Source organism: Trachinotus anak, unplaced genomic scaffold (genome assembly GCF_046630095.1).
Source record: "Trachinotus anak isolate AG129_WGS33_773 ecotype Australia unplaced genomic scaffold, CSIRO_AGI_Tana_v1 ptg000021l, whole genome shotgun sequence".
Classification (NCBI taxonomy): Eukaryota; Metazoa; Chordata; class Actinopteri; order Carangiformes; family Carangidae; genus Trachinotus; species Trachinotus anak.
Window position 1 is genome coordinate 28,638,581 of NW_027273872.1, and position 25,828 is coordinate 28,664,408.

The 25,828-nt window shown below is 43.2% G+C and overlaps 1 protein-coding gene across 6 annotated transcripts; it reads right to left on the reverse strand.

Annotated features, from left to right (window-relative positions):
* Window positions 1-1,088: 1,088 nt before the first annotated feature.
* On the reverse strand, window positions 1,089-25,596 carry rell2 (RELT like 2). 6 transcript variants are annotated; one of them, XM_071457092.1, is made up of 7 exons: window positions 24,266-25,596; window positions 14,671-14,732; window positions 12,648-12,860; window positions 7,459-7,521; window positions 6,812-6,875; window positions 4,904-5,080; window positions 1,089-4,817 (listed from the first exon to the last, which is right to left on the reverse strand). In XM_071457092.1, the coding sequence occupies exons 3-7, from the start codon at window positions 12,844-12,846 to the stop codon at window positions 3,077-3,079; spliced, it is 2,244 nt and encodes a 747-aa protein (XP_071313193.1). In that variant the 5' UTR covers window positions 12,847-12,860; window positions 14,671-14,732; window positions 24,266-25,596; the 3' UTR covers window positions 1,089-3,076. The 6 variants fall into 6 exon arrangements, with proteins under 6 accessions (XP_071313193.1, XP_071313190.1, XP_071313192.1 ...); XM_071457089.1 differs by having other exon boundaries at window positions 14,660-14,732; XM_071457091.1 differs by having other exon boundaries at window positions 14,671-14,763.
* Between the last annotated feature and the right edge of the window lie 232 nt (window positions 25,597-25,828).

A 25,828-nucleotide genomic window follows, 5' to 3' on the forward strand; every position in this document is an offset into this window, starting at 1 on the left:
GATTCTTCAACCTTTCCTGCATCTTCCCTCCTTCAAAAGAACGTACACTACTGAAGTGAGAATGATTTAAAATCATTTATTGTTTCTTCTTTTCTTCTTCTGTTTGTTTGTGTGATGTTTTGCACCACAGTCTCCAGTCCTGAGGTCTGAACTGAACCAGGATCTGAGGTCATTGAGGTTACTTCAGGTTTAACTCTGAAGGTGGTTCACTTGTTACCAGGGTAAATTACCATGGTAACTGATGCTGATCTCCTAACCTGCTCCGAATCAGATCAAAACCTGTCAATAGCCCACTGACCAATCAGATACCTGGAAAAACTGAATAATCATTTCTACAGGATCCTGATAGACACAAAAGAGTTTACAATAAAGTGATCAATAATAAAGATCAGTAGATATTTGTATAGATCAGTGGATGTTTTGCTGTTTGAGACCTTCTTTGGAAATTAATTTCACTTGATGACATCACTAAAACTGAATTTACCTGCAGGTATCAGTGTTTCTTCTCATATTAATACTTTATTCATGATATTCATCATAATTAATAATTATCTCCACCTCTTTCACATGAACACACTGATACCTGGACAGGTAAACCCAGAGTTAACTGAACCAGGTGATAACCAGCTTCGTAGAGCAGGTCTATCAGGACAGTGTTAGGGTTAATTAAACCAGATAATGAAACCATATCCTGGGTCTGTTAAACCTGGTTTGTAGTCCAGTCCTCAGTTCTAGACTTTATCAGGTTCTGGTTCTTTAGCTGGTCTCTTCAGTCATGGTGGGGTCGGGAGGCTGTTTAATATTCAACATGAGCAGTCAGACAATCACACAGGCTTTAAACAAAACCAGTATAACACAAGTGTCTACACAAAAGTCATTAGACATTAATACAGTGGACAAACCCAGAGTTGTCACAGTCATTCACTGCACAGTGAACAGTTGTAGTGTCCTCACGTCTCACTGAGGTCTACTGTACACAAAGAGCATATATCACTCCTCAATGTACAACATCACCTGTCTCTAATGCGACAACTTTAAAATACTCCATTATACTTCAAAATACACATCATTCTTTAAAATACATAATGTAGAGGTTTGACAGCTTCAAGGACTGAGAGTTTATTCATGACTCTGTGGTCAGAGAGTGTAGTCTATGGTTTATACTGTTCATCCTGTCACATGGTGACTGTATGAGCAGAGAGAGTTGGTGAGAATTACTATGTATTAATATTACAACTCCAGTAAACTAATAAGACACAGTCTCTTTATACTGGGCTGGTTGTGTAGTGTATGAAGAAGAAAATCTACATATGCAACATACATTTTCTTGGAAGGGACATTTGCCATTACACGTCTGGGGCAATTCCAACCAAATGTCGCTCCCTCCCATTTCCCCTCCCCTGCTGGTCAGAGTCTCCTTATCATACTCCTTTGTCTACCCTCCCCGTCTCCGCTCCCCTGCTGACCAGAGCCTTGATCATACTACCTGAGTGTCAAGCCTTTGTCCTTTTGTTTCTTTGTCTCTGACCTTGTCTGGGAGCCATCCCTGCCCCCCTACTGAGTTCACCCTCCTGTAAGACAGTTACCTATTGCTCATGACTAACCAATACACATCCACTATACGATCCATTCATGAACTGTCTGTGACCACACCTGGGGACAGTGTATATCTGTTCCCTGGCCCTGCATTCTAGAGCAGTTCCTGATACCAGACCCACTCTGTGTCGGTAGGCTCACCATGACCTGGAACTCCAATAAACTTACACCACCACAGCAAACTTGGAACTAGACTCTGAGTTTTCTTTTCCTCAACATGTATTAACCAGTGGAAGCACCTGATTACATTAGTCCAAGTATTACTGGTGTGATAACTGTATGTGGTCAGCCCATCACCACAGAAGGGTTAAAAACAAAAACTTCAAAAACAGAATAAATTAATACAAACTAATTCATAAAATCTCATTTACCCAAACTGTTGCAAACAACTGTAGCATTATATCAACTCAAACATAATTACAAGAATTCACTAGATTGATCTGGTTCTATTATCCAGCTGCTGTGGAGCCACTGTCACTGTCTCTGTCTCTTGTGCTACTAATATTGATTTACAATCAGGACGATCAATAGACCTGATCTGATGGTAGCAGCCATTAGCACATTTTACACCTATAAATAATCATGTTTACCAGTATCGGTAATACAGCTCAGGTTAAAGACTCAAATGTAATCAGTCCAATAACAAGTCAGTTCAAACTTTGGATGCTAACTAATAATCAATAATCCAGGTAGTTAGTCAGTCAATCACATATGTTTCACGTTTGATTGACTGACCAACGGTTGACCATATGTATTTATTTATGTATATATTACCAATATGTATTTTTTCAATAATTATAATATAATGTATTTCTAGATGTTACCCAGAAAAGTGCCTTGAGATAATATATGTTATGATTTGGTGCTAATAGAATAGAATAGAATAGAATAGAATAGAATCAATCATCTGGGAACCAGGAATGTTTGTGCTAATTGATCAGATATTTATACAGATATTTCACTGGAGGCGAGAACCTTGACCTGCTCATGGCACTAAAAACTCAGTGAGGTTATTCACTGGGGAATTGAATGGTAATCCACCCGTTGGTGTAGCTAACTGAAAAGTCAGGGGGTCATCCAACATCCGTATGATTCATCGCCTGGGGGCTGTGGGTATCTGTACAATCCATCCAGCAGCAGTGTACTCATCAGGATTCATCACATGGGGACCAGGACTTGACAGCTGAGATATTTTAGTCTGGACCAGGTGGTGGGCCGACCAGCATCCATCCTCAGAGTCATGGCTAAAAACATGAAGTGTGTGTGATGTGTGTTAAAATGGATCAGAATCAGATGATGGCAGGTCATTTCAGCAGCCAGTCTAGTCCCAGTGCAACCTATTCACAGCTGTGGTTAAATACAAAGTCGTGTTCATTATTACTTCATTTTATTATTGATACATTTCCTGTAGTCCACTGTGGGGTGCCACACTTCTTATTTGGATTATCACAGGTCAGTTTGAATCTTGAGAGTTCACCTCTCAGTCCTGTTTTGACTGAGTGTGCACCTCCTCCTCCTCCTCCACCCTCTCTGTTTCTTGCTCCTTCGTCACTTTGCAGTCTGTAATATCTTCCATCTCCACCATGTCGTCTCTGTCTTGGCTCAGCGTTGGTCCTGTCTCTGCTGCAGAAGTCTCTCCTCTTTGACTCTCAGGTTGTCCTGTACCTGAAACAGACACCTCTCCTCCTGTCTCAGGTTCTACCCCCAGTTCAGAAGTCTCTAATTTCTGGTCTTTTGTTGATGTCGAGGCTCTTCCATCCTCCACCATAGTGACAACAGAGAACTCTCTCTTGCTGTCAGGGTTGGCTTTGATGACGGTCGTGCTGCTCACTCTGCTGCCTACAGGTGAGGATAATGGGCTGGAGGGGGACAGAGGCAAACTGCTCAGTCTGTCTTTAGAAAGCTGGTCAGAGGGAGAGGAGGGGGCAGTACCTTTAAACCCTGCCTCAACTGAGAGTTTAGCTGTTTTAAGGATCCCCACTCTCTTTACTTCATTCTTTGCAGTTCTGGTTGCTTCCAGCTCTTGTTCCTTTAGAGACAACAGGCTTGAACCCACATCCCCTTGGATTCCAAAGGATGGGTTTTGGTCGGCTGGAGAAGCAGAGGGGGTTTGTGGCCTGGTGTAAAGTTTAGGGCTGGAACTAAGAACAGGTAAGGGAGTTTGTGTTTGTAATGGACTAGCAGTTTTTGACGGGATAGGGGATTGGCTGGATTCTGCTCGGCCTGACGGGAGTTTGGGGCTTGGAGTGAGGCCACGGGACGAGGCAACCTCTGATGGCATACTTCTGGAGCTTAGTTTGAGGCTTGGCATGGCCTCCTGCTCTGAGGGAGAAGTTTTTAATGAAGAGGCTGAAGATGGTGTCTTGATTGGGAATGAAGACGGAGGAGATGAACCCAAACTTATTAAAGCCAGGCTAGCACCAAAACCTGGTTCCAGGTGTGAGCTGGAGCTTGGGTCAGGGGGAGTTTGGATGACTGGAAAATCTGTGCCAGAGCAGGTTACAGGTTGACCAGAGGTCTGCAGGGGCCCAGGATCAAAAGCCTCCACTAAAACTTTATCCTTGACATGTCCCTGTTTCTCCGTTGTCATAATGGAAGGCAGAATGAGAAGCGAGCTAGGGGCAGAGGTTGCTGTACTCCCAACTGAAGGTTTGATGGTAAGGTTGGTACAAGGTTCAGGGCTGGGCCCATGTTTAGAGGCTTCCTCAGGAGCAGGGCTAGAGGCATGGGTCTGTTTCTTACTTTGGGAGGAGGGAGAATTAACAGAACCTGCTGTTTTAGCCTCATGTCGTGAAGGTGAAGCAGAGCTTTGGTTCTTTGAGAGCTCGGTTTCAGGTTTGGAACCAGGTTTAGGACCACGTTCAGATGCAGTCTCACTGGTCTCTGTCTGCACCATCTCCTCCAACACTACAGGTTGCTGCTGAACAGAAAACTTGACTCCTCCGCTCTCCCTACCTGTCCCCTCCACTGCTTTAATGCCAATAGGGTCACTGCCCCGCCTCAGCCCAAATATGGTCACACTCTTCCTTCGTTTCCCCACACTTGGGGCAATCCCATTGGCGCTCTCTGAGGAAGGTCGGACGTCCTTGAACATGCTCCTCAGGTTGTAACCGCTCTCCTTCCGCTCCTCACTGTCCTGGGATTGGTCCAGCTGGTCCCCTGAACTGACCAATGGATTGGGACCTCCATGCAGCTTCTTATCGGTGTGTGTCACCCGAAATCTGAGGGGATGAAGACACATGGACGATGATATGATGATGTATCCGAGCACGCCTTATGAAAAAGTGGTGTAAAGGTGTGCTGTTACCTGCCCACAGAGAACACAGTCTGTTCTCCAGGTCGCTGTTTGGATCGGGGAGTTCTGCTCTGTCTGCGCCCCTTCTTAGATCGAACCTGGGCGCAGAGGTGGCAGGAGTTGTGGTCGGCACCTGAGTGGACTGTGTGGTGATGGGGAGGAACACCACCAATAGACTCCTTACGCAACCTGGACATCAACATCATCAGCATTATTACTGTCATTAACATCATTGTTCTCTGGCCTGCACATGAGTGAAAGTACATTGGTGTCATTCAGACAAGTTCACATTGTTTTTCTTTTACACTTGTATGGACGGGGGGATTACACATGTAGGTCACGTTCAGCAAACCAGATTCCGAAGGAAATGTGCTAGTGACAGTGTAAACAAACCATCAAACAACTACATCTTTGAAACAAACCTGAAAGAATCTGGATTTGTCAACATAAATGGAAAATGACAAGATGGACAGAAATATGAGGAGTCTTAAAGAGTAATTTCCTCTGCAGAAATGTTTATCTGCCTGAAGAAAAGGTGTGACCTCTGCTCCTGTGTAACCTATGGTTACCTGTAACACCATCCCCTGTGTTCACAATGACATAGGCTGTGTGTGAAATCACTCTCTACTCCCTAGAGCTGGGCAGTGAACTGAAAAAGTGTCAAAACCAACATTACAACCTCTCACTGACTTCATCTCACTCATGTCTGTGATTTCAGTTCATGAACTGTCCCTTTAAGAAAATACAACCTTATGTTCAGTCACATGACTCTGCCTCGTCCAGCTAACCTTGATCTACGTTCACTCAAAGTGAAGCTGGTGATGTGGATGAGCGCAAACACTGAGTCTCAGGCTCCGTCCACTCTGACATGTTTAAGTTTTAAAACTCATCACTTTTGCTATGTTTCCTCCTGACGTCCACACAACCCCGGAGACTTTCAGAAACGCTGCTGGACCCGTGTTAGCTTGAAAACTCTGAGGATGTGTTATAGTCTGGACAGACAGAAATGATGACACAGATGACCTGCCTCACCTCCTGATTTGGTCTCATCAGTCACCACTACCAGACAGTGGTAAACACTGCATGGATAGAGACCAGAGGTAACAGCATCAGTTTGTTTAATCACTCAGAGAAAAAAAAACACAGAGACAGATACTATAAGTCTTGAAGTGATCGTTCATTCATCATAATCAAGGTAAAACTTTGAAATAATTGTGATATTGAATTGACATCAGGAAAATCACCCAGCCCTACTGCTCACGACACAGTCCAGTTCATAATGAATTCACCATTGTGGAGTGCTGTCTGAATCTATAGTGAGAATTATTATACCCTGTATAGTATCCCACAATGCATCATGAAAAGTAGTGTACAACTGATGGTCACTAACCAAGCAATATATACCATCATGCATTGTGTTTGCACTGAAATAAAGAAAAACAGTCCAGAGACAATGTCCTGAGTCATGTCTGAGAGTGAGTGAGTGAGTGAGTGAGTGAGTGAGTGAGTGAGTGAGTGAGTGAGGACACAACCATTGACTGGACAGGAGCAGAATTTCAGCTGAAGAGTCAGTTAGAAAATCTTTCATTTGATTTGGTCTCATTATTTATGGTACATTATGTTCACAAGGCTGAATCAGTGATTAGACACTGTTAGTTTAAAAACTCCACAGTCCATCAACATGCAAAGTTTAAATGGTTGATTGTGTCTAATGCTGTAGTCAGATGTGGTGTGAGCTGTTTGGTTACACAGTCTGACAGCTTAGAGGCATAGTAGAGGCAAGTAAACAGAAAGCTCCGGAGCATAAACGTTCAACTCACAGTTGTAAATTAACTTGGTGACTGACTTGGTGTGACAGTAACCCACAGTGAACAGCTGTGCAGGTGTCAGACTAATACAGACTCAGCTGGATGAGCTCACCTGGGGTCATGACGCACACAGATATTGCGGTTTCCCAACATCTCGTTGAAGGCTTCCATGTTAGCTGGAGGGGACCAAAGGAAATGATGTTAGCTATACACACTGATCTGATGAGGATGAAACTGCAGTGCTCTGGACGTGTGTGTGTGTGTGTGTGTGTGTGTGTGTGTGTGTGTGTGTGTGTGTGTGTGTGTGTACTTGTACTTGCTACATAGTAAGGACCAAAAAAAGTATTTTACTAACAGAGTGAGGACATTTTGGGAAAGTGAGGACATTTTGGCCGGTCCTCACTTTTTGAGACAACTTCAAATCACATTTTGAGGGTTAAGACTTGGTTTTAGAGTTATGGTTAGAATTAGGTTTAGGTTAAGGTTAGGGTTAGGCACTCAGTTGTGATGGTTAAGGTTAGGGTAAGGGGCTAGGGAATGCATTATGTCAATGAGTGTCCTCACAAAGATGGAAGTACAAGTATGTGTGTGTGTGTGTGTGTGTGTGTGTGTGTGTGTGTGTGTGTGTGTGTGTGTGTGTTTGTCCTCTTTGTATTTTCAAGAAAATGGACAGCAAACAGTAAACAGGAGATAACTAACTTAGATGACTAACTTAAACTTAAACTAACTTTAACAGGAATCTATTCAGAAATCAGTCACCTTCATTCTCAATGATGCATTTGAGGATCTGCTCCACTGTATCCTGGTTCTCTTCATCTTCATCTGAAACACAGCAAAACAAGAACAAATCAAAGCCCTATCTCTTAGATACGACTACACCAGAACTGTCTGTCTGAGCTGGTTCACCTGAGGTCACCTGCTTCATTAAGACAGGTTCTAAGATATCTGCCCCAATATAATGGAGATGATTGAACTGTGAATGTGGTGATGTCCTGCTGTCTCAGTATAGTTCAATGTTTCCAGCCAATCAGAGATGTCCTGTGTCACTGTGTGATCGATCACTGACTTTAACTGTGAAACTGTTTGATTCAGTATTTTTACTGGTTCTAATCAGCTGCTCTGAGAGGAGGAGACCTCTGTGGAGAATTCAGCTCCAGGTCAAAACCTCCTGAACCACTGACACTGAAGGATCCTGACCAGGAGAAGACTACAACTCCCATGATCCCATGCTGCCTCATGATGTCACCCAACTTTGTCTTTTGTCATTGTATTGACTGAGTTACTTCAGAGTACATTGGATAATAAAGCGACCTGTTTTCAACTTTGTTTGAACCAAGTATGACAAGTAATAACATGTTGAGTCGGACAGTTGTGTGTAGTGCAGTGCAGTGCAGTGTAGTGCAGTCCCAGTTCCTGCTGCCATAAAACATCCCCACAGCATGATGTTGCCACCACCATGCTTCACTGTAGGGATGGTATTGGCCAGGTGATGAGTGGTGCCTGGTTTCCTCCAGACATGACGCTTGGCATTCAGGCCAAAGAGATCAATCTTTGTTTCATCAGACCATGACGGGCTGTCATGTGCCTTTTACTGAGGAGTGGCTTCCATCTGGCCACTCTGCCATACAGGCCTGATTGGTGGAGTGCTGCAGAAATGGTTGGCCTTCTGGAACGTTCTCCTCTCTCCACAGAGCAACGCTGGAGCACTGTCAGAGTGATCATCGGGTTCTTGGTCACGTCCCTGACTAAGGCCCTTCTGCCCCGATCGCCCAGATTGGCCAGGGGGCCAGCTCTGGCAAGAGTCCTGGTGGTTCCAAACTTCTTCCATTTACGGATGATGGAGGCCACTGTGCTCATTGGGACCTTCAATGCTGCAGAAATTTTACTGTTCCCTTCCCCAGATCTGTGCCTCGATACAATCCTGTCTCAGAGGTCTACAGACAATTCCTTGGACTTCATGGCTTGGTTTGTGCTCTGACATGCACTGTCAACTATGGGACCTTATATAGAGAGGTGTGTGCCTTTCCAAATCATGTCCAATCAACTGAATTTACCACAGGTGGACTCCAATCAAGTTGTAGAAACATCTGAAGGATGATCAGTGGAAACAGGATGCACCTGAGCTCAATTTTGAGTGTCATAGCAAAGGCTGTGAATACTTTTGTACATGTGATTTTTTTTTAAATATATTTTATATATCTTTTTTATATATTTCAAAATAAATAAAAATTTCAAGCAAACTTTTTTCACTTTGTCATTATGGGATATTGTGTGTAGTATTTTGAAGTGTTGGGATCTCAAGCCATGGGTTCTGAGAAGAACAATGGAGAGGCCTACATGTCCTCCAAAAGCCTGAGTCTCAAGCCATGCATCCTGAAAGGAACAAAGGAGAGGCCTGCATGCCCTCCCAAAGCCTGAGCCTCAAACCATGCCTCCTGAAAAGAACGGAAAGGACGACATCTCCCTCCAAGCAACGGGGCCAAACCCACTCCCACAATTCACACCTATGTGTGAATCAGAGTTTGAAGGGAAACTCAGCACCGGCATTGGCCGAGGCCAGGCATTCCCAGCAGGGATCCCAGGTGACGTCACTCAGGTAATAAAAGCGGCGCAGTGACCCTCCTCCTGCGCTTCATTCCCGTGCACCAGTTTCAGTAGAGAGCTACTCCAGCTCTCTCCGCTACTTGGCTGCTGAAAGGGAGCAATCTGCAACATTTGACCTTTTCCACAACTTCTTAAAGCCCAGGTCACAGACTGCTTTGTTTGTTTTCATTTCTTTTCGGATCCGACATAGATCACTGTGCAATCAGCTGATTTCACGTCCTGTGAGGACGAGCGCCGACTTTGTTAAGGACAAAACAAAGTTCACCATCCCTCATCTGTGATCTTCCTGCTGCCGCCGAGGAACTCATCACTGTCATCGCCAGGAGAGCGGGACACGACCCGCCGAGCTCCCGGCCAAGGACCGAGCTGTGGAGAACCAGAGCTTTGTCTAACTCCGAAGGATCGGAGCAACTCACAGTAAGAGGCTGATGTCTGGGCAGAGACACGATTAGTGTAGCGTGTTTGATTTATTGACTTATAAGTGCGTCCTATGCTGTTGTTTGTTTTGTGATTAATATTATTCGCTGTGCTTATGGTTTACTGTGTTTTATTGTTTGGTGATTAGCCGCTAGTATCAGCACACTCCGTGTTGTCCTGCTAAACTAGGACTTGCTATTGTTCTTCTGTTATCTTTGGTGTCCGGAGCGAAACCGCAGCATCTTGACACTTCGGTGTCGCTGCGCAGCCTCGCTACCGTGAGCGAGCCAGTGAACTCCTTCTATAACCGGTTAAAGGACCAGTGTCAGGCCCGACGAGTGTTAGCTCGAGTGTTAACTCGCTGCCCTGTTACTGTGTGGTGAAGAAAGAGTTTACTGGACCTCTCGGCGATTCACAGAATCCCGCTGCTCTGGTTCTGCATCTTTCTCTTTCCTCTCTTCACCTCTATTCTCCCCCTTTTCTCCCACTCACGCACCTCATGTACACCTCTCTCACATTCAGGCTGCCCTAGGGTGTGGTCGCGTCAGACACGTAAAGCTCAAGGCCCCTCCCTTTGTTCTTGTGTTCACGCCATTCACACTCTGCGGCCAGCCGCCATCTTGGCTCTAGCGAGTACCTCACGCTGCCGCCATCTTGGTTCCTACTGACACGTCACTCACGTGACTTCGTCACCATCCTCATCCTCTCTCTCTCTCTCACACTCTCTCTCTCTCACACACACACACACGGTTGTTACATATGTGTTTTGCCTGTATTTATCTAGTTTGTAACCAATGTTTGTTTTAGTTCTAGTTGAATTATAATCGGTTTAATATTAAGTGATGTTATGTTGAATAATTATTACTCTTATTAATAAATCCTGTTATAATTTAACTCGTCGTTGTCTGTGATTATTGTGATTATATTTATGATAACAGCTGGATTCACAACAGTCAGTGCTCGAATTTACCCTTCACCCAACCTTGAGACTGTATTCTGAGCCATCAATTTGGTCATTGGTCCCTGGTGACAGGGTGGTGCCCCGAGGTTACTACTGGTAGTAAACATCTATATATATATATATATATATATATATATATATATATATATATATATATATATATATATATATATATATATATATATATATATATTGGTGATTATCACTGATAATCATTAATATTATATGCCAATAACCAAATTGCCCCTACCTGTGCCCCAACAGAAGTAAAAAATGAATTTAATCCACTTTGGAATAAGGCTGTAACATAACAAAATGTGGAAAAAGTGAAGCGCTGTGAATACTTTCTGGATGCACTGTAGTGTAGTGCAGTGCAGTGCAGAGCAGTGCAGTGGAGTTACTTTCCTGCCTGTTCTTCAGTTTTTCACCGCCTGTTTATCAGTTAGTTTCATTTATTAGATTACCTCTTTGCACATACCAGCCTGTGTGATATTCTGGATCTGGGAACACCTGAACACCTTGAAGCTTAACAGTGCTGTTTTTTACAGCTTGTTCCTCTGCCCCAGTGGCTGAACCCTCAGTTAATGCTGCTTTTCTTTCTTCTCTTCTATTTATCCTCTTCATATGCTCAGACAGGTGAGATGATAAATGGTTAACCCTAGCTCTCAGGTGTGGATCAGAATATGTATTTGGTGAGACTGCCCTCCCATCACGGGGCTCCAGACTAACAGTTCCACTGGTGGCACTGGTGCTACCTACTTTCCCAGCCGATCACACCAGCTGATGGTTTGGTCATACTTTTTTTGTGTGAGATACCTAATCTCTGCAGCCTATCTGTGTCCACCCAGGGTCTCCTCCCAGTTCAACATGCCCAAAGAAGGGTGCTCAGAGACTACCTTAGCTGGCTCTACTCTGAGCATCCTCCACATGTCAGAGCTCAGACAGCCTACAGAGGAAACTCATTTCAGATGCTTTTGTCTGTGATCTCAGTCTTACAGTCATACAAACATTGTATATAATTTACTGCTCACTTATACTTTCCCTATATATTATTATTAAGGCTGGTTACTATGGTCACACGAATCCATTGTTTCTATGTTCATGCCATGAAAAGTAATTTAGTTTATTATAAAATGATGCTAATAATGTTCAGAGCTGAATGAAAGTCACCCTCAGACAGAAGTCTTCAGGAGAGTAAATGTGACCTGAGTATTTGTAAATTCATTGTACATAAAGCTGTGTTTCTATTGTTTGGGTTTAATTATGGAACAATGCTAATATACATTTAAAAATGTGTTATTTGACTTTGGTTTTCAATGGTATCTTCATGTAGACGGACCTGAGCCCTTCAGTCACTCCTTCATATGTAGACCCTCGCCTTAGTTTGTTCATTTGTATTGTATTATGTGATGATGTCTCAAACTCTCAGTGCTGACTGATTATTAATTACCAGTTCTGTGTTCTTTATTTTTTAAAGTGATTTTTAACAATATATCTGTAGCTTATCTCCTGCCGCTATACGGGCAACAGGAAACTGTTATGCGTCACATGTTCAGAGTGCACAGACAAACAACCTACATGATTGTGTAGGTTTGATGACTTGGCAGCATTTTGTCAGCCGAGAGGAGCTACATGAAACACAGGAGTCGTACTGTGGAGCCTGTCAGATGTAAACTGAGGGTAACTCAGCTCCTCAGCACACAGTTCTCTCAGCAGCAGGAGGCTGAGAGATCAAACTCGAATAACATTGGATCCTACACTTCCCAAAATGCATTTCATATTATGTATTTGTATTCTTCAAGTTGAGGCCCTGCTGACATCACCAGGGTTGTCGTTTTATACATTATATAACAGTTTACTCAGGCTAATTATTCTTCCTCCAGACTAATCTGATCTTTACTGGTAAAGAAGGAGTTCCTGAAACTGACTGTGACGTCCTTTCTATTACTTTTTTTTCTCAACCCACCGAGTGCGTTTCCTCCCAATTTCTCCTCCTCCTGCTCCTCATCGTCCATGTCTCCAGTCCGGCAGCGGTAGCCCTTCTTCTTCAGCAGGTGGCAGATGAGGAAGCCCAGCAGCCCAGTGAGGAAGAAGAGGAAGACCACCAGGAAGATAATATAGGGCGGGGGATGCTCCCCCTTACCTGGGGCTTCTAATTCAGTCATACTGTGTGTTTAACCTGAGATAAAGACAGAATATGATTGATTGATGCTGATAATGGTTCAAGTCTTCATTCATTCAAGCAAGAACATGTTGGTGAACTGACACTGACTTCACTTCCTCCAGAGGCTGTTTAAGGGCAACAACTTAACACTGGGGTAAAATAAAAATCAGGTTTGATGAAGATGATGACTCAGTTGTGTTAGAATAAACTGGGACATTAGAGTGTCTTTATCTGTTAAACTAACAAATGAAAAAAGGTGAGACTGACAGTCATACTAATGTTGGAGCAGCTAATGTGCTTCCTCTAGGAAACATTATTAGGAGGCACCAGATATATTTCCATTGTTACGCAGATGACACCCAGCTGTACTTATCCATGAAGCCAGGTGAGACTAACCAGGTAGCCAAGCTTCAGGTGTGTCTTAAGGACATAAAAACCTGGATGACCAGTAATTTCTTACTCTTAAATTCAGACAAAACTGAAGTTATTGTAATTGGCCCAAAACACCTCAGAGATACACGATGTGATAATATACTGACTCTGGATGACATCACCTTGGCCTCCAGTGCTACAGTCAGAAACCTTGGTGTCATTTTTGACCAGGACTTGTCCTTTACTTCACATATAAAGCAAGTCTCTAGGACAGCCTTCTTCCACCTGCGCAATATTGCAAAAATCAGACCCATTCTGTGTCTAAAGGATGCTGAAAAACTAGTTCATGCATTTGTTACCTCAAGACTGGACTACTGTAACTCTTTATTGTCAGGATGTCCCAAAAATTCAGTAAAAAGCCTCCAATTGATCCAAAATGCAGCAGCACGAGGATCACATCTCTCCTGTGTTAGCCTCTCTGCATTGGCTCCCTGTAAAATCCAGGATAGAATTTAAAATCCTCCTCCTCACCTACAAAGCCATTAATGGTCAGGCACCATCGTACCTTGGAGAGCTTATAGTTCCCTATTTTCCCAATAGGACACTTCGCTCTCTAAATGCAGGTCAACTTGTGGTTCCCAGAGTTTGTAAGAGTAGAATGGGGGGCAGAGCCTTCAGCTATCAGGCTCCTCTCCTGTGGAACCAGCTCCCAGTGTGGGTTCGGGAGGCAGACCCCCTCTCTACCTTTAAGATCAGGCTTCAAACTGTCTTGTTTAGTAAAGCTTATAGTTAGGGCTGGCTCAGGTATGTCCTGACCCATCCCTTAGCTATGCTGCTATAGAGCTAGACTGCTGGGGGATTCCCATTATTCACTGGGCTCTCTCTCTCTCTCTCTCTCTCTCTCTCTCTCTCTCTCTCTCTCTCTCTCTACTACTTTATGCCATTAACTTTGTTTTTTTTTTTTTCTCTCCCATAGTTTGTGCTTCTCCTCTCTCTGTCCTCATTCTGCAGGTCTCTCTGCCTCTGGAGCAGCAGGATCCAGATCCACCACTGAGCCCGGTTCTGTTGGAGGTTTCTTCCTGTTAAAAGGGAGTTTTTCCTCCCCCCTGTCGCCAAGCGCTTGCTCTTTGTGGGAACTGTTGGGTTTTTCTCTGTAACAAAGTAAGGTCTTGACCTGACCCTGTAAAGTGCCTTGAGATAATGTATATTATGATTTGGCACAATACAAATAAAATTGAATTGAATTGAATTCTGTTAAAGTTCAGTTTCAGTTTTTTTGTCAGTTACATGAGCATGTACAGCCTGGTGTTTCATTAAATACAGTATATAACTACTAGGATATTAAAACTAGAGAACCAGACATCAATGAGCAAACTGCTTCAAGATTCACGGACAACTCAACAGAAAATAAAGTGAAGGAAAACAGAGAGAGAGGAACTAACCAGTATTATACCTGTTTCCTGTCTTCAGTGCACCCATCCACACATGTGAAGGTGTCGGAGGTCAGTCTGACGTCTGCCAACAGAAACAGAAGGACTGTCGAGATCTGGATGATAAACAATGTGAAAATGTGTGAGTTGGATAAGAAGCTTAAACACGTAGAACACATGGGCCCCTCCTGTATAGTGTGGGTCCCCTCAGCCCCACCTCTTCTGTCTATCTCCAAAAAGGGGTGGGGGGCGGGTGGGGCGACTAGGTTACACATGGAAACTTCATCCTCCTCATCCTCATCTAACAATGAAAAAACACATATGAACCTGTGAACACACAGGAGACTATAAATATCACAAACATACACACACAACACACACAACACGCACACAGTGTAGACTGTGAGCTAACATATAGCAGCTTATCAGCTCTGCCCTCCCACTGGCTTATCAGCGTCCAGCAACACCCCTCACACACGCACGCACTTTTGTACTTCTACTCACTCACTCATTGACACAATGCACTCCCTAGCTCCTGCCACTTCTAACTTTGTGAGGACACTCCTAACCTGAACCTGAGCCTAACCTGAACCCTAAAACCAGGTCTGAGCCCTCAGTCAGATCTTTAAAGTTGTGAGGACAAAATGTCTCTGTAAGGTCTGAAACTCAGACTCACAAGGATACAACTACACAACTGCACACACACTTATCAGCCATTTCCTTTGAAATGTATAGGGTGGTTCAGCAATGATAGTAAACACAGACTGTAAGTAAAGATTGACATTTCCTCTGTGACATCACCCACAGGTTTGTGAAGAGCGGTTTTGAATCCCCCCTTCTTGGCAGTGTCTGACGCCACCCCAAACACAAAAGAGGTGGGGCATGTGTGGAGCTCAAAGAGGCCATGCCCTCAATTCTCCATCACTTTAGTCCTTAATAAAATGTACCAGCCTGTAAACATGTTTATTTCTGTTGTAAAGTTGGACATTTGAACATGGGAGTCTATGGGGACTGACTCACTGTTGGAGCCAGACTCTAGTGGTCATTAGAGGAACTGCAGCTTTTAGATCTTCACTGTTGATGCTTCATGTTTCAGACCTGCAGGTTTATGCACATCATTCACTAGTGAACACCTCACAGCTCATTGTTATTTCACCATCTCTGTGAGGTCCAGTGAATGTTTGGTGATTATTCACAGGGCAAATCAGCTGTGCATCAGGTGGAGTGATGATGATGATGATGATGAAGAATAAAATCCAATTCATTCATTCCATTCATGCACTAAATTTACAGTTTGTCACATTGGTAACATTATTATTATTATTATTATTAATAACACAATTGGATGAAAAGTGTGGCAGCCTGCAGGTGGAGCTGCCAACAACTAAAAAAAGATCATGTATCTTTATTAAAGATAAGAGTGTTCCCTGCTGCCATATCTTTGACTGATGTACAGTTCCTCCCTCTGTTCGGAAAATATTATCAAAACATAAAGGATGTTATATTTTTTCATAAAAACATTATTCAGTGACAGTAGTTTTGTACTGTAGACAGAAAAAAATGCGTATAAAGGCCTGATGATGATGATGATGATGATGATGTGAGTGCAGGTACACAGATGACGTCACACACCTTCATTGTCTCTAAAGCCACATTAATACCAGCTCTTTAACCATGACAAGAACCTTCATCTACTCTGTGTTGTTTTAACCTCAGCTCATCCTGCTGCTGTCACATCATGTTCATCTTCACATGTCATAACAACGCTCGTTGTTGTTGTGTTAAACACTGAGGAGACTTGTGTGATGCGTTCAACTGACCCTGATGTTACTCTAAACCACAGTACAACCATTTCCTGTTTTCTTTCAGATAGCGAGGGGTCACTTACACACACACATGCACACACACGCACACACACTCCCTCACAAACATATGACTGAGCTGCTAAGAGCAGCACATGAACACACACAGCTCTGCTGTGTGGTTGTACAGCTTCATTCTTCTCTTCCCCTGACTCCATTTACTCCAAGTCACTGTGAGGGTAAATTACTCTCCATGAAAACACTTCAGTAAATGTGCATTAAAGCAACTGAGTGGAAACACCTTGTCTCCACCTGCCATGAGGCAACACGTCTGCTGTAGTCTGTCAGCGTCCCACCAGGTCTCTGGACCTCACAGCCCAAATACAGATCAGTCAGAAGGTCAGTGGTTCCATCCCCGGCTCCTCCACTCAGTGTTGAAGTGTCCTTGGCCAAGATACTGAACCCTGAACTGCCCCTGACAGCTGTTCCATCAGTGTGTGTGTGTGTGTGAGTGTATGATGTGTAGATGAATGGGTAAAGTGCTTTGATGTTTGAAGTTGTCGACTAGTAAAGTGCTATATAAGTGCAGTCCATTTACATCAGTGTAGTAACTGGACTGATACTAACTATCTTATCTTGTATTCGCTGTTATGCACAGAGGAACTGCTGCTCACACTGAGCAGGAACACAGACCCCTGATCAGTTTGGTAGTTTCTTGAAGGTTTTATTTTAAAAAAGGATGAAAAGAAGTGAAAAGAAAGAGAGAGGAAGTGTTATTTATTGAAGCTTTAAAAGGAAAATGAGAAGACACATGGTCTGTCAATCAACTACTGATCTGACAACAGCCATGTGGAACGACTCCAACTCCAACATATATGACAGATATTCATCCAGTCACCAAGTCATCAGTTCATCAGGTGTCACAATGAGACTCAAACTGAATGACCCTGTCATACCTGATGACCCCCACCAATGAAAATCTGGGCAACCTCAGCAAGCGAGCGTTTAGCTCTGAAAGACAGCAAGTGTGCAACATAATACAGTACATCACAGTTCATACAATACAGTACAGGCCTGCACTACATCACATCACTGGATCACAGACTCAGGGTCCCTCCCTGTGATCCAGTTTATGATGTACGTGAGCCTATTTCAGACCTGGACCAACCTGCAGGGCTCTCTCAGAGTGAGGGACTGACTAGACGTCCAATAACAGATGACACTGATGGAAACTGTTCCTGATTGGTTCACCCCTGGTGACTGTAACATACAGGGACTAATATATTACATGTGTTTGAAAGGCTAAAGAAACCTAATGTATGTATACTACATGACACAAATGTTGTATAATTTGACCAATTGTACAGTTTTATTACATTGTGTTCCTGTTGGATAATAATCTTCTTCTTGAACCCAATGGATCAAAGAATACAGACACAGGATTAAACAGAACTGATGCTGAGAGGATGATGCACACACACACAACACACACAGTCTCCCTCGAGCTGAGTGAAGCAGAGATGACTCAGCATCATCATGACCTCAACAGAATCTCCTCCCTGTGACGTTTGTGTGCGTGTTTGCTGCTTTACGACTGCAGTGTGTTGTCTCATAAAAAATAAAGACTGAGGGAGACACAGTGACGGAGGGAAGGGGACGTGTCGAGTGTTGGTGTCTGGAGAAGTGGGTTTACTCCGTCCAGCAAAGGACAAACACCCTGTGTTATTAACAGTAACGTGACACGACTCTTACAGTAGTGTTCACACATTAACCTCTGCTGCCTGACTTTATGAAGATTTGACATCAACACTGTCCCACAGACTGTAAGGTGACAATTACATATTGATGCATTTTAAGTGACCTGTTTCTTTTTCCTGAGTCCATCCACACATAAAAAATGTCCTCTCAGGTCATCTCTGGGTGGGAGATTTCTGTTATGAACTATCTCTTGAACAGCTGATTTGTAACAGGAAGTGTAGCTAGAGTGAACCGCCACAATTAAAATGATTATCTGTTAAGGGGCAGTTTACAAATATTACCATACATAAATATTAGATATATTCAACATGAGGTAAACATGGTGTTTAAATCAGAGATTAATGTATTTTTAACATTCAGAATGACACAGATGTTTTGCAGAATAAAGTATTTCAAAACTGAATTTGACAATTTTCAATACGAGTTCACAAACCAGCTTCAGGGAGGCAAAGACTGTGCTGAGAACAGATCACTGAGTAAACTTTAAAACCCAGAGCATTTCAAGAAATGTTTCTCCCCAGTTCAGTCATAACCAAATATCACCTGTAACCATTAGTCTCCGTAATCAATGTTGATGTTGAAAATGCATCAACATCAATATTTGAATTCAGTGCATTATTTCACGTACACTGATTCATTTGTGGCATTGTTAGAAAATTTCAGCATTTTCACTTTCATTTTGACAACAAAAGAGCGTGGTTACATGTAAGTCTAAGTGCAATAGGCTGGGGGGTTTATTGCATTTGGATATTGTCCAGTGTACAGCAGGTTAAGTCTCTGAAAACGAAATATCTAAATCCGTTTTCATTTTCTAATTGTTAGAAAATTTCATCTTAATTTGAATTGTGATGTGAACATTGCTTGTGTATATAGAAAATGAGATTACTCTGTTTATGCTGCAGTTTCATTTTCATATTTGATCATTTGAATATTGTCCACTGTACAGTGAGGTTCAACTTTAAAAATTAAATGTCAAACATCTTTTCTATTTTCCCTTTGATATGATCACATAACGCTCATACGAAGGCTTCACTGAAAACTGTTTGGGAAAGGACAGGTGCTTTCAAAGACCATTTGGCAGGTGAACCATCTGTCTATCACAGGCAAATTTCAACCAGTCAGATTCTGCATCCTTCTCATTTTTTCCCTCCCAGCGGAGTCAGTCAGTAAATCACTCTCGCTGAAGTCAGTCAGGAGAAGAGTGAAAACATCTTTCAAGATAAGTCTTCAGTGACATTCTCCACTCTTCTTCCAGTAAGAAATGTTCTTCAGTCCTGATAGAAATGATGCATCATCATCATCATAGCTATCTCACTGGTCGCTCCTTCAGTGTGTCATGGCAAACAAATGTCCTTATCCCATCCCCTTCCCACTGCAGAGCCCCAAGGATCAGTACTGGGAACCCTCCTCTTTCTATCCACCTCCTCCTTGGGTCCAGTTATCCTCTCATGTCTTCTCATGTCACTGCTATGCAGATGACACCAGTCTGTCTGTGTAGACCTCAATCTGTCTCTCTGTGGACCCTAGTCTGTCTCTGTGGACCTCAGTCTGTCTCTCTGGTCCTCAGTCTGTCTCTCTGACATGTCCTCATAGATGAAGGAACGACACCTTCAACTAAACCTCTCTAAAACTCAATCTCCTTTTCATCTCTGACCCCAACCAAGGTCCAGAGAAACCTGGAGTCATGTTTGAAGACAAGCTCTCCTTCTCAGACCAGATTGTCTCTGTCTCCAGGTCCTGACTCTTTGTTCTGTACAACATCAGAAACATCAGGTATGACCTGACTCAGTCCTCCACCCAGAGCCTGGTCCAGGTCCTGGTTCTCTCTTCTGACAGAACTCCCTTCACTCACAGTGAAACCCTTACAGATGGTCCAGAAGCAGGAACCAGTCTGGTCTTAATCACACTTACTCCTCATCCACCTCCACTAACTCCCCCTGACTCTGAACCAGATCCAGTCTCTGATGCTGCCTTCAGAGAGACTTCTGGGTCATTCAGCCTGATGCTCCTTCTCCTCCACTGTGTTCCTGTAATGAATGTGATCCGTCATCACCATCCCTGCACACAGACAGTCTCAGTCCAGACTGTTCTGGTCTGTGGTTCCCTGATTGTGGAACCAGCTCCTGAAGTCTTTCCGAGCAGGGGTGTCCCTCTCTATCTTCCAGACCCTGTTGAAGACTCCTCTCTTCAGAGAGCACCTCTTCTCTGAGGGTTGGAACAAAGATGGACTGGTAAATCAGGAGCTTAACCAAAGTGAGAGCTGTGTCCGTGTTCTTGGCACAAGGTCAAAAACAGTTTCAGAGAGTGCTGGACTCCATTAAGGTTGTCCCTTGTCTCCTGTTTGTGATATTCATGGACAGGATCTCAAGGCACAACTGCAGTGAGTAGTGTGTTCAGTTTGGGAACGTGACCTCCAGTGCTCACTCTGACTGTTTGCAGCCAAGTGTGAAGCCCCGGGATGAGAGTCAGCGCCTCCCAGTCTGAGCTCATGGTTCTCAGAAAGAAAACAGTTGGACTGCTCCGTCTGGGTTGGGGGTGAGTTTCTGCCCCAAGTGAAGGAGTTCAAGTATCTCTCTCTTGTCTTGTTCATATACATATGTGGGAAATTATAATGCTATTGAAATTACATTTTCATTTTCAGGCTTACCTTATCATTTTGATATAGTCCCTATAGGCTTCCATACACAGCAAATGCTCTAAATTCTCACTCTCACTCTCTCTGACAGTGCTCCAGCGTTGCTCTGTGGAGAGAGGAGAACGTTCCAGAAGGACAACCATTTCTGCAGCACTCCACCAATCAGGCCTGTATGGTAGAGTGGCCAGATGGAAGCCACTCCTCAGTAAAAGGCACATGACAGCCTGTCTGGAGTTTTCCAAAAGGCACCTGAAGGACTCTCAGACCACGAGAAACAAATTCTCTGGTCTGATGAAACAAAGATTGAACTCTTTGGCCTGAATGCTAAGCGTCATGTCTGGAGGAAACCAGGCACCGCTCATCACCTGGCCAATACATCCCTACAGTGAAGCATGGTGGTGGCAGCATCATGCTGTGGGGATGTTTTTCGGCAGCAGGAACTGAGAGACTAGTCAGGGTCAAGGGAAAGATGAATGCAGCAATGTACAGAGACATCCTTGATGATAACCTGCTCCAGAGCGCTCTGGACCTCAGACTGGGGCAAAGGTTCATCTTCCAACAGGACAACGACCCTAAGCACACAGCCATGATAACAAAGGAGTGGCTTCAGGACAACTCTGTGAATGTCCTGGAGTGGCCCAGCCAGAGCCCAGGCTTGAACCCGATTGAACATCTCTGGAGAGATCTGAAAATGGCTGTGCACCGACACTCCCCATCCAACCTGATGGAGCTTGAGAGGTTCTGCAAAGAAGAATGGGAGAACCTGCCCAGAAATAGGTGTGTCAAGCTTGTAGCATCATACTCAAAAAGACTTGAGGCTGTAACTGCTGCCAAAGTTGCTTCAACAAAGTATTGAGCAAAGGCTGTGAATACTTATGTACATGTTATATTTTTTATTTTTAATAAATTTGCAAAAGTTTCAAGAAAACCTTTTTCACGTTGTCATTATGGGGTATAGTGTGTAGAATTTTGAGGTAAAAAATGAATTCAATCCATTTTGGAATAAGGCTGTAACATAACAAAATGTGGAAAAAGTGAAGCACTGTGAATGCACTGTAATTCAGTTCCATATCTCAGAGGACGCCTGTGTTAACTTTAACAAACTGACTGTTTTATTGATAGTGCTGCAGGCTCAGTGTAATTTACCCTTGACTCCATCTGTAGAACTACAGAACACTACTGTATTTATAGACTGTGTTTTTTCCATCGACCTTCACCAACTAACTTCAATGATTTCTTCAAAAAGACAGAGAAAAGTATGGAGGACTGAAACTGAAAAAGTACTCTGTATTCTGTATCAACCAATACACAAGTCCAGCTGTCAGAATCTGTAAATATGAAGAATGTGATGGTAACAAAACAGCCACTCACCCTGCATTCACAGCCACACAGGTTCTTCTGATATCAATCAATGCTGTAACCACCACATCTGATTACAAATCAATGAGTCACTAATTCACACCACAGCTTTGACCTGATGCAGCCAGTGTCTGTGGGGTGTTTACGTTTAGTCAGGGCTATATAATTAACAAATATGCAGGCAGTTCGAATGTGTCATTTATGTAGTCTTGAATTTGTTAATAATAATTATCTGTATATGCAGCAGCTCTGCAGGATCATGATGATCACATCAAACAAACACACCATAGATGTCCCCTCGGTTTCATCATTTCCTCTATATCTTATGGGTCCTCGTTTGTCCTGTCAATACTGGAGGTGGATGGCAGAGCGCACACATCTACATCCAGAGACAGTCTGAGATTCACTCATCTCAGTTGAATTCAAAACTAAAATATTCCATAGCTGTGAAGGTGTTTCCTCTCTGCCTGCCGTCCTCTCAGTGCACAAGGTTGGGATATCTTCCACTTAGTGTTTCGGAGCCTCCAGACCACCCATGACCAAACAGGATTAATCAGGTATGACAAGGAGAAGGATAAATATGTTGCTAATGAAACAGAAATAAACAGTTATTATTATTATGTTGCCTGTTTCACTGGTTAAACACATCCACCTGCACATACATGTAAAATGTACACAATCCATCTCTGAGCAGAAGAATCATGTCTTCCTGATTCAGATTTGAAAGAACTGCAGAGACACAATCAAATGAGAATGTGAAGTTTTTTATGTACAGATCAATCTTAAGCCTTTGTTGTGTATCAACTCTCAGCTAAAGAAACATGTGTATGTCTTGTATGTGTGCATTGTTCTTTTATTTTCCCTGCATGACGGCTAATATACAGTATATCCCACAGTGATCAGTACCCAGTATGTGTTCAGGTCTGTGATGATGTGAGGGTGTTTTGAGGAGTTTGGTGTGGGAGGGGTCCTCACATATGATTTCTGTGTAAAACAGAAGTTCATTTTTTCTACTCTCTGAGCGCAGGCCTCCATCAAGCAGACAGAAGTACTTCTGATACTAGGCTAGTTTGATTAATTCATATTAGTAAAGCCTCTGTGCTTAGTGTTTGTTTTCAAACAGGCACTACATGATAAATGCTTGACTAACCTCCAGTGGGAAGGCTGGGAACTCCCGGGCTGCAGTTTTCCCTCAACTAAAGCTCTGGTCCACTTTCCAGGACAGGAAACATTCCTGACCATGCCTACTGTAAAATCCACAGACTCGTCCAAGGTCATGAAAGGCTTCCTGCTGGCTCTGCACTCGCACGTCTCTCAACATCAGCCACACCGTTCATCCTAACTTGATATTCGCCCTTAAAGCTGTTAATGCGTTGGCAGCCGTCCTACGGTCTGGAGAATCACCCACACCAGATCTCAATGGAAAATATCTCAACTTATCGCGTTTTTATTTGTCGGAAGCTACACGTCTCTTCAAAATCACCCAAATAATTTTTATATTCAGTGACATAGCTCTGCTCTTTCATTCGGCTGAGACAGAATCTATTCATGTCGTTTCAAAATGTAATTTAAATTACCTTTAGAGCCGAGCGGAGCGGTGAGTTTGGGCTGAAGACCCTTCAATTGGCGAAACATTATCTTAAGTTTAAGTTTTATTAAAATAACTTCTCCTCGTTCAATCGAATTGAACATATGAATCAATCCCTAAAATATCTCGGCTCTTATTTTATTCAGTAAGTGTACCATTTAAGAGACCGGGCTGGAGCGTGGCGTGTCATCTTTCATGAAAGACGCAGGACGGCGTGTGCCAGGTATCAGGTCTGTACCATCACCTGCTGTGGCGCTGATTCACTGCATCATCCTCCCCACCCAGGCTCGAACACCCAGCCACACCATCATCTTCATCACTACAGGCTCATCGCGAACACGCGGGCACTTCCTCGTTCGTATAAACCTCAAACCGAGACCCTCTCGGTATGAAGGTTAAAGACTCCATGGGTCTGTATATGAAGATAGCTGGTCCACACACACCGCACAACAGAGACATCTTGGCGGGACACTCACCTTCAGTCACACAGGGACATGGTCCAGTCCTCTCCGGTGGTCGTCCTGCTGCTGGGACGCTGCTCCATGGCTTCAGCCGAGCCCGTGTGCTCGGGCTGGGGGAGGAGGATGCGGCTGTCTGTTGAGGAGGACAAAGTGACAGGAAGCTGGGGGCATCGGTCTGTGTGCTCTGTCTGTATGATCCTGCAGCAAGTTTCAGTTTAACCTGTGTTTACCCAGAGAGTCAGCTGACCTCCAGCAGGATTCACGTGGACTCAAATATGTTGTGCTAGCACAAAATGCTGTAATTATCTATCAGACTAAATTATTATCTATATGGTAAGATTATTAGGATATAATATATTTGAAGTCAAAACTTTCACCTTTTTCTGCTGTTTTAGACATTTTTTTTTCATCTCTAATGGAAGCTGTGTTCCACCAGGAAAATACATCTTTAAAAAAAATCATAATTTTTATCATTTTCAAAATGCAGCAGTTGATGGGCAGTAAACCTGTTTCTGCAGTATCTGCCATTTCTCCAAAAGGTGATTTATCCTCATTCCAGATTATCCTTATATTTTTGTGTGCTGACATCAATGACGTTTAATGTGATTCAAAAAATATATATATTTCAGGAGTACTTGTCGGGGACATTGAATTCTTTTAGGTCAGTGAGCCAACAAATCATTCGATCATAACAACAGTTTCAGAGGATCTGCAGGGGAGCTGCCAGTCTGTCACCACTGTGTGGCTGTGCCGGCTTAGTGTTTCCTTCTCAACACTCACTTTCACTTACACATTAACCCTGAAATTACTCATTTTATTCATTTACCTCTACAGATTTGATATGCCCCTGCCTTTGGCCTTGGTCACATGCTTCAAACTGATTACTATAATTAGCCTTTTTGCATTTAACCAACAAATTCCCACCCTGAGTCCTTCCCGTCCTTCATGTGTGTTTGAGTCCTTAAACAACTTTTGTTGTCTCTTTTAACTTTTTCGTAACTCCTGTTACCCCTCCTCAACTTTCAGACCAGTCTTCAAAGTCTTCACTGAATCCTCACACATTTTCTGATCCATTTCTACTCTTGTTGTTTAATCCCCCTGTCTCCTTCCCTAAATCCTTTTGTTCCTGCCATTCATCTCTACATAAAAAATACAAGACACCTACTGCGATTGTGGTAACTGATGAACCTCATTAAAAGCATTATTTATAACCTTGTGCTCAAAATCTCATACTTCCAGAGGTCATCTCATTACTGTTGATTCTGTTTCAAGTGGGCTAATACTTAGAGATCCCCCTCACTCTGTAGATAAGTAATAATGTGATGTATTCTGCACACAAAGTAATCATCCACCAAGGTGTACACTTCACCTCTAAGGCTCAACAGCATTGATGCTGCCAGCCAATTGCATCTTAACTGTCAGGTCAGAATAATAATCCAGCTAGAATAATGTGTTTTACTCCAGTTTTCCATGGCAAATGCAATACTGACATATGCAATCATCATTGTGTTACTGGTTAATTTTTCTCCAGCTTGTCATTGCCTATAATACTTACTACTATTGCCAAGGATTGAATTG